Source organism: Sinocyclocheilus rhinocerous, unplaced genomic scaffold, assembly GCF_001515625.1.
Source record: "Sinocyclocheilus rhinocerous isolate Xijiao unplaced genomic scaffold, SAMN03320098_v1.1 scaffold697, whole genome shotgun sequence".
In the NCBI taxonomy this organism is placed as follows: Eukaryota; Metazoa; Chordata; class Actinopteri; order Cypriniformes; family Cyprinidae; genus Sinocyclocheilus; species Sinocyclocheilus rhinocerous.
This window is the reverse complement of record NW_015664033.1, coordinates 375,171-384,511: the sequence shown is the minus strand read 5'-3', so window position 1 is coordinate 384,511 and position 9,341 is coordinate 375,171. Positions and strand designations below refer to the sequence as shown.

At 41.5% G+C, this 9,341-nt stretch overlaps 1 protein-coding gene across 2 annotated transcripts in view; it reads left to right on the top strand.

The window, feature by feature from the left end:
• The window catches only part of LOC107729496 (splicing factor, arginine/serine-rich 19-like), a 15,172-nt gene extending 7,186 nt beyond the window's left edge, over positions 1-7,986 (top strand). Inside the window, exons 5-11 of one of the 2 annotated variants that reach the window (XM_016540030.1) lie at positions 1,273-1,373; positions 1,461-3,809; positions 3,909-5,150; positions 5,254-5,336; positions 5,907-6,215; positions 6,657-6,785; positions 6,890-7,986. In XM_016540030.1, coding sequence (XP_016395516.1) covers positions 1,273-1,373; positions 1,461-3,809; positions 3,909-5,150; positions 5,254-5,336; positions 5,907-6,215; positions 6,657-6,785; positions 6,890-7,048 — 4,372 coding nt within the window. In that variant the 3' untranslated portion in view covers positions 7,049-7,986. Of the gene's footprint in view, positions 1-1,272; positions 1,374-1,460; positions 5,151-5,253; positions 5,337-5,906; positions 6,216-6,656; positions 6,786-6,889 lie in introns of both variants that reach the window. The other variant, XM_016540029.1, reaches the window with a different exon arrangement.
• The last annotated feature ends 1,355 nt before the right edge of the window (positions 7,987-9,341 follow it).

Below are 9,341 nucleotides of genomic sequence, written 5' to 3'. Positions count from 1 at the left end.
AGTGTATAATGTTACAAAAGCTTTTTATTTCAGATAAATGCTGATCTTTGGATCTTTCTATTAATCAAAGAATCCTGAAAAAATGTACTCTACTGTTGTAAATATTGATAATAATAAATGTTTCTTGAAGAGCAAATCAGCGTATTAGAATGATTTCTGAAAGATCACGTGACACTGAAGACTGGAGTAATGATGCTGAAAATTCAGCTTTGGACACAGGAATAAATTACATTTTAAAATATATTGAAATAGAAAGCAGTTATTTTAAATAGTAAAAATATTTCAAAATCTTACTGTTCAAAAACTTTTCACTGATAGTGTAATCTGATTACGTTTACATTTAGTCATTTAGCAGACCCTTTTATCCAAAGCGACTTACAAATGATTATTCTTATAGATTGAAACAAATGTGCTTCAGCCAGGATAAAGAGTATGAAAAGTGCTCTGAGTTGCTGTAGAAAACAAAAAAAATTGAGCAACAACAAAGTCATGTTGCTGGAGACGTGGCTTATTGAAAATGCAAACTGATTGTCTGCCAGCAGGAGGCGCTTTGTGAGTGGTAGAACTAGCGGTTTCCCCGGTAACGGCTGTAATCAAAGGAGCACAGCTCATAACTGCTACTTTATCAGATCAAATTAAAATGCCATCAAAACTTTTCTGAAGACAGTCGGTTCCCTTCAAAGACGCATTCATATAAAACACCCGCGACACCCGTGTTTTGATTTTGAAACGTGCAGTGCTCATATGTATTCAACTTCAACGCCACAAATAAATCAATGCATGGGAAACACTGGTAATGTATATCGAAATATCGGAAATGGGTTTAAAAATCATATTGCGATACATATTGATATTGAATTATTGTCCAGCCCTACATCAAATCAATCAAAATTCAGTCAAAACCCTTTGCCATTTCATTGTTGTCATACTTTATGGTGTATTTCATTGGTGCATATTCTGTATGGGAGAATAATCAGATTATTTTTTCTTTTGTATTGAAGTGTTATTTGTTCTGAATATGTTGTAATTTTAATATTTATAAATATGTATTTTGCTTTGGCACTTTAACATTAACACTAAAAAATTTAAATAAAATTTTGCATCATTTTTCATTTTTGTCTCAGGGACATTGAAAATGTCAACAGTGCAAGTAAAATTCTGACATACTGGCTAAACAGTGTCAGCTGGAAAATAGGTTTATTGTTGAGGCCTGATTTGTGTTAAACAGTGTTACTGAAAAACTATAAACTCATATTTATTCTTCTTCTTTAGTGACTTTGATGTGGAGCTAACAGCAGAAGTGAAAGTAGAGAATGGCGCATGTCTTGCTTTGTTGACATCTGTTACCCCAAATCTTGGTTACCAGAAGCCAGGTAGGTTCAAGTCCATAGCTTGTCTAAGATAATGTAAATAGTACTGTGTGATCAAACTAATACCTCTTTTTTCATTGTCTTTCTTAGGGTCCTTCTTAAATGGAAATTTTCACTTCCCACCGTCTTTAAGGAAAAAGAGAGTTTCTATAGACCGTTTTTTGCCTTCAGGCTCTTTTTCTGGATGTTACTCAAGTGTAATTCAAGCCTCGGGACAGATGCAACCGGCCTCTTCGCTCAAAAACTCTGATGGCATCATAGAGATGGCCAAAAGCCCTCTCCCCTCATCACCTTCCAACTCACCATCATCTCCTTCCTCTGCTCCCTCTTCCCCCTCCTCCTCCCCCTCATCGTCATCTCCTGGTGGAATGGGTACAAACTACCGTGAGGATGAGGACAGAGGCCATGCTGGAGGCAGCAGGGTCAGCAAAGGAACTGGAGACTTTGTGTCATCCACTTCGTCATCTTTGGTGCCATCATCGATGCCTGTGCCACCTTCTAATCCCTCACTCCATCCATCTTCATCATTCACACATCCATGCAATGATGGACAGAGGGAGAGTTTAGAGAATGACATGTACGACCCCTTTCACCCAACAGAAGGAGAGGGGGAGAGAGATCGGGTATCCACTGAGGACGAGGAGGAAGAGGTTGATAAATATGATCCGTTTGAGCCAACAGGTTCTCCAGCCTCTGAAACAGAGGAGGAGAAAAGATGTATGGATGAGGAGAATGAAGGAGGAAGCAGCATTAATTGCGAAGGGAATGTTGCAAAAGCTGATAGAGCATTGGAAATGGGGACACCTGCTGGCACAGAAGGGGGTCCTCCAGATTCAACAGAAATTGATGCTCCATCTTCGATGTTCAATAATGTACCTTTAGAACTCAACAGCAAGCGAACCATCAAAGATAGAATAAGGGAACAGGGAAAAAATCAAAGAGAACAGGGAACAGACTCTGAGCACTCTGAGATAGAAGAAGGAGAGATAGTGGGCGCCAATGAAAGAGGAAGGGAACGAGTGATTGAGAGAAGGAGGGAGGTGTTGCTTCCATCTTCAAGCAGTCCCTCTTATCTTCAAGCCGGTGTCCCAAAACCTGAGAGGATCTTACGGGTGTTAGATGGTGATGGGTTTGTATCTGTCCGTGCTGATGAAGAATGGGAGAGGGAACCAGTGGCTTCTGTGGGTGTCGGAGATTTAAGACGAAAACTGACAAGTAGGAGGAAAGAGAGGTTCAGATCATGCCCTTCTTCTGCATCTATATCACCGCCACCTGTTCCTGTTTTGCCTTTGCCCTCTCCTTCCTTTCCCAATTCTCCACCTCTATCCACTGATAAAGGAAGGAGTCGCAAATCCTCCAAGAGTTCAAAGGACAGGGATAGACGCAAGCGGAAAGAGGGAAGAGGAGATAAGGAAAAGAGGAAAAAGAGGAAAGAAGAAAAGGAGTCAGGTGAAGGTAAAAGAGAAAGCAAAGAGAGGGACCGTGAAAAAAGGAGTGTAAAAGAGAACAAAGACAAAGATAGGGATAGAGGGAGAAGTAGCCAAAGTGATAGTCACAAGAGGAAAAAGAGACGCAGGAGCACTCCAGAACATTCCTCCCGCTCCCACTCCCAGAACGCCTCACGACACACACACAGTCGCAGATCCTGGTCCAGCCACTCTGAGGATCGCCACAAAGATCTAGACCAAGATAAAGAGAGGGAGAGAGAGCAAGAAAGGAACCATGAAAGAGAAAGGGATAGGGACCGGTGGCGAGATGACCGGGATAGAGAGCGAGACAGAGACTCCAGAAGAAGAGATGAACAAAGGAGAGATAGGGATGAAGATATCAGGAAGTCAAGCAGCCGAGAGAGAGGCAGCACAAAAAGGAGCAGAGGAAGCAGTGACAGGAGAGACAGAGAGAAAGAGATGGTTGGAGAAAGAGATCGAGACAGGGACAGGAGGAGAGATATTAGACCTGTTGTACCCCCGTCCATTCAGGATCTCAATGGCTCTGATCTTTTTGCGATCAAACGTACCATCACCGTTACCACCACTACAACGACCACCACAGTACCAGGTTCACCACCCCATAGCCAACGGTGCTCCCGCAGCCCATCCCAGAGCTCAGACAAACATCATAAGAGGAAGAAGAAACGAAGGAGACGATCAGATGATAAGGAAAGAAAGGATGAGGAGCACAGGAGCAGATCCAGCCCCACCTCCCTCACACCTCCTCGTTATCATGGATATGAATCAGACCGTCTCTCGGATCGTCCTGAGATAGACATGCTCTCCTTAGATGGAGAAGCACTGGACTCAGACTACCCTTCACTAGAGGACTCACCACTACTTCCTCCTCCTCCTGAGCCACCTCTACCCAGTCCTAAAATTAAATCCGGAGCACCCAAAACTAGCCGACATCATCTGAAGAAGAAATCCAGATCTAGCAAGACAGTTGGTCAGTTTGAATCCACCTCCTCCTCTTCTTCTCATAGACCAAAAGCCAAAAGTCAAAACCTTCTGTCATCTCTCTCACCACCTCTTTCTGCATCCTCAGGCAACACCACCTCCCTTCAGCCCACAGCGTCCACATCCACTACTAAACGAGGACGGAAAACCGGTAAGGAAAAAATAGGGAAGAAGGATGCCGGACGTTCTGGCAGGTCCAAGAAGCTCAGTGGTGGTACCAGAAAGGGTAAGCTCCAATCTAAAGTCTCTGTTCTAGTGCGTGAAGGTGTTAGTAGCACAACTGGGAACTCTGGGAAGCTGGGCCTTGACCTTCTTGGACCTGGTGGTGTTGTAAGTGGAGCTTCAGGGCCCTCAGTTGTTGGTGGGTCTATTGCTGTGGTTTTCCGCCGAGACAATGAGAGCCGATCACCATTTCTTAAGCCCTGCTCAGAGACACTGGCCCTTCCAGGGAGAGGCAAAGACCCAAGCAAAACTGGGAAACAACACAACATACTTGGGCCTCTATCATCAACAAATCCGAGTGGACTAAAGTTGAAAAAGGCCAAGCCAAGCTCTGCTACGTCCACGTCTTCATCTGCCTCTTCCCCTACTTCCTCACTGGCAGCGAAACGTAGAAGGAGGCCTGGAAAGAAGCCCAGAGAGAAAGGGATAAATGTGGATGGAAGTGATTCTAAAGGTGTTAATAGTAATTGTAGCACGGTTGGTGGTGGTTGGCCGGGAGTAGCAACAGAAATGCAGCCTTTGGTTGGGGTTGGATCCAAGCCATCCAGTCCTCCTTCAGCTCTTCCTGGTCCCACTCCATCCTCCTCTTCATCATCCTCCACTTCCTCGTCAGCAAGTATTCTTCCTCCATCCTCTTCACCACCACACACATCCCCGTTGTCTTTGCCTCCATCTCGAGATACTAGAGAGTCGTCCCCAGACTCTCAAACTGTTGATAGTAGCTGCAAGACACCAGAGCCTTCATTCCTCTCGGAGGAGGGCCCTGGCCAGTCCAAAGCCTTGTCTCTCACACCCTCAAAGTCCCCTGCCAGCCCTCCCGGCCTGCTGTCATCGCAGATCAGGGGTGATACCATATCTCAGTCCACTTCCAGTGCTAAACCTCTCCCACCAGATGATCAGAAGGGCTCACCACCATGCTCTACTTCAACAGCTTTGGTGGCGGCCTCCATCTCTCATTCCAGTGCTCCTCTGGCAAATGACCCTTCTTTATCCTCCTCTTCTTCAGTATCCTCATCTTCAATTAACAAGCCACCACCACCTCCGCCGCCACCATTACCCTGGAGCCTACAAACCGGAGTGGACTGCACTGCTGGAGGTGTTTTAGCATGTGAGTGTTTAATACATGATTTTTTAAGTAATTCCCTTTCGACATGCATTTTAAATGTATAGTGGGATTAGAAGTCATGTTCTGCTGTTAAATATCTTTTCAGTGACAGCTCTGCTCTTCAAAATGGAGGAGGCCAATATAGCCAGCAGAGCCAAAGCACAAGAGTTCATCCAGGCCACAAGTCAGGTAAAACCTGTGATATTATTAAGAGGTGGTCACATTACACTTTTCACTCGATTGACTTACATTCATATGAATGCAAATTCAGGAGACCTGGAAATGGAAGCTCATATGAAGTAGTTTCCAAAGTTCAATTTCTGTGAATTCTGATCCTGAAATTCATATGTGTAGATGTGGCCAATAGAAGATCGATACATCCCACCATGACCTCCTAGCTCAATTAAAAGAAAGCAAAGTTTAAAACTGCAGGATTGCAGTGTTACATAAAAGTGGAATAATTGTGCATTTAAAAAAATGAGTGACGTCATATCTCATCCGTTTCAGTGTCTGAATTTTTTTTGCATGATTTAAAGTCTAGTGTGACTGCATGTTTATTATTATTTTATATAATGTTGTTTTTCCTTATAAATGCACTGTGATTCCAGAATAATTATGTATCCTGTTTTAAAGCAGCTCTACCAAAGGCCTAAAGTCTAGCTGATTGACATTTTCAATTGCTATTGGTTGGGAAGTAAATTGATTACTAACATAAAAGTGTAATAAAATTGTAAGATTCTCCCCTTTCATTTTACACAGATTCTCTCTCAGGCCAATCAGAACCAGTCACAGCCACACCCTCCTTTATCATCCTCATCTGTCTCATCACAAGTTCCTCCACCTCCATCACATGCTCCACCCCCAGGACCCACTCCTGCGCAGTTTATTCTCCACAGCTCTGTCCCATTGGTTGGCTGCACCAAAACTCCTCCTTCACACTTGCACCCTGGACTCTCAATGGGTGGAGGCTGTGCTCAAACTCCACCGCCTTCATTGCCAGTGGGAATGACTGGGCCAACAGGGGGCAGTGAAACGGGCTGGGATAACGAAAGTAAAGACCCTGACAAGGTATCAGCACTTCATTTAACATTGGTCTCTCTCTTTGTTTCAGCCCACAGGTCTTGTAGACCAACATAGAATTCCTTTCGATCTATATACATTTCTGTATTTCTGTAATTAGGTCTGCAAAAAGGAAAAAGCGGTATGGCTTAGTGCAGAAGTAAATCGATTTAACAATTTAAGGTGCTTTGAATTTGAATCACTTTAAAGTCCATTTGCAATGGGAATGCAAAGATGATGGTTTTTAATTCTAAGTTCAGTTCTATTGGCAGCAGGGTGGGCCAAACATTAATTTAAAAACATTCAAGGACAAAAGATCTTGCTTGATAATTAATAGTTTTCTTGCTTTCAGTGTTACAATATGACAAATTAATTGTTAGTTTTTTTGGGGGGGGGGGATTGCAACCCTATCTATAACAAACTAAATCTAAATCAATTACTTTTGTTTAGTATCTGAAGAAGCTCCACACCCAGGAGAGGGCAGTAGAGGAAGTCAAATTGGCCATCAAGCCATACTACCAGCGTAAAGACATCAACAAAGACGAATACAAGGATATCTTAAGGAAAGCTGTGCACAAGGTAAATAAATATAACTTCAAGATAGCCTTGATTTGCAGCACACAACACAGTGCTACTAATAACTATTTAGACAGATCATGACTAAATCTGTCTTTACCTCACAGATTTGTCACAGCCGAACAGGTGAGATAAACCCAGTTAAAGTGAGTAACCTGGTCAAGCTTTATGTCCAGAGGTACAAGTATTTCAGAAAGCACGGCCGCAAGATGGACGAGGAGGAAAAAGAGGACAGAGAGTCTGCCTCAATGCATTCCTCAACATGATTGGACAAAGACTGTTTATTTCTCTCCATCTGTTCAAACAAGTTTGCAAAATCTCCTCCCCTGCACGTGTTTGGGCCCACCATGGCTATTGAGTGACAGTCCTTTGTTATATTGCTCTGTTCCCCCTATGTGTTGACATCATGTAAACTTAAGTACTCCACCCTCCTTCCTGTCTCTCTTTCTTGTCTTGATATAATTATGTATGAATATAGAAATGCGGTATGATATAAGGTATACTGAAGCCATTCTTAAGTATACACTCGAGAGGGAGAGATAAAGATGGCACACACTTTCTTACACATTATGTTCAACATGTATATACTTTTAAGTACACTACATGGGTGTTCTTTCTTCCTCTCTCCCTTTCAGAGAAGGATGCACTGCACATTTTAAATAGTCAGCTAGATTACACATTTATTACTATTGAGGTTTTGAGTGTGAAAGAAAGAATGAAAGAACTGAGAAGAGATTTAGCGTTGCCCGTCAGATTTTCTTTAAAACTAGGGTTGCAAGTGCAACCTGATTCTTCTCACTTTGTCAGAGAGCATTCATTTGTAGAGGTGCTACTCAGACACATGACACTCTTTCAGATTTTGAGATGCCTATGGAATGGAGGATATTTATCGGTTCCATCTCATAGGACAGTGAATGTACATGGGACAGACTTATGTTTTATGACGTTTTTGTTTTTCGTTTTTTTTTTTACTTCAATTATAAACAGCCGAAATTATCTGACAAAATGTCATCACCTAGCTAGAGAATTTGTTTTACCCCATCTAAGATTCACATAATATAATTGAGTTGGCGGAAGACAGTCAAGAGTACTACAGTGTGTATATGAATGGTTGAGATAAGTGCATGCGTTTTGGATTTTATTTGTACTGAAGAAAACTGTAGTAATTTTGAAGGTCACATGAGAGATAAACTTTCAGATTTGCCCTTCCAAATGAAGACGTCTGACTCTTTTCTTAATCAAACCATCAGTTTTCAGCTTAAAGCTCTATGAGCATAAAAGCAGGAGTTCAACATCATTTCATCATTATTTCTCCCAATTTTAGGTGTACATAAGATTTGTTATCTAAAAGCTTGCCTTATTATTGCCCTTGATTACTGAGAGTTACAAACTAAAACCTTATATAGTACAGATGTTACAGTTTCCCACATTACTATTATAACAAGAAGTTGTTATGCAGTAGATGGTGACTTCACATAAATGCAAACGAACAGACAAATGTGCATTTTTAAAACAAATCAAATTTGCAATGTAACTACCTCGGGTATAATACTGTAAGAAAAGAAAAAAAAACAGATAAAGTCCTGGCAAGAAATTATCAGTGCATTTTCAGTTTAACCATAAATTTTCATTTAACCATAAAACATAATGCAATGTGTAATTCAAAATACGGGTAAAAACCTTTATAAAAACTGAAAATTCCTTCATATTCACACCAATGCTATGGGCCATATTTTTTTCTTACAGTACAATATTTCAAGTGTAGCTAGTGAGACAGTTCTTCATACTAGAGAGATTAGGGAGACTAAACATCAATGACAGTCAATTGTTAGAAATGTAAAAATATGTATAGCTTGAGGGTGAAAGCTTCCTTGAAATCAGCGGAGGACAAAACAAGGACTGTCTAAAGGTAGTATTGAAAGGTTTAATACTTCAACTGTCGATACAGATTTTACTAAACTTATCATGAAAGATAATGTACACCATTCATTTAAAATTGCAGTTTACATTTAAAAAACCTGTTAAGATACATTCATCTGTTACCATTAATCATGTCTTATTTTGACTGCATAACATCTTAAAGGTCTTACTGGGATTAAAATACACCAATTTAGCACTTATTTGAAGAGGTGAGGGCTGTTGTAAGGAAGGATGGTCTGTTCATTTGTAGATCCTCCCACGCGGGACACTCGTACTCTTTAGCCAATCAGATTTGACCCTGTCTATCGACCAATCATAACCCACTGTGGGCGTATGAATCGCGTGCCTGGGTGCTGATGTCATCAGCGCGAGACCACCGTTCAAATTATGATTTATTAGCAGAGGTAAGTGCAGTTGATCGTTTTATTTCAGTTAACTAGCCAAGTAAGGGTTAATCGTTTTATTTTTGCATGTTTACTTAAAACTTGGTTTAGTTAAATCGGCCGTTTAGACACTCGTAAGAATGTGAATAATGTAAGCCAGCGGCTGCTATGAATACAGATAGTGTTCCCAAAAATGCAGCTGTCTTGTGTTAGCCACAATGTCTGGCCAAAATGAAGAAAGGGATTATACTCATTG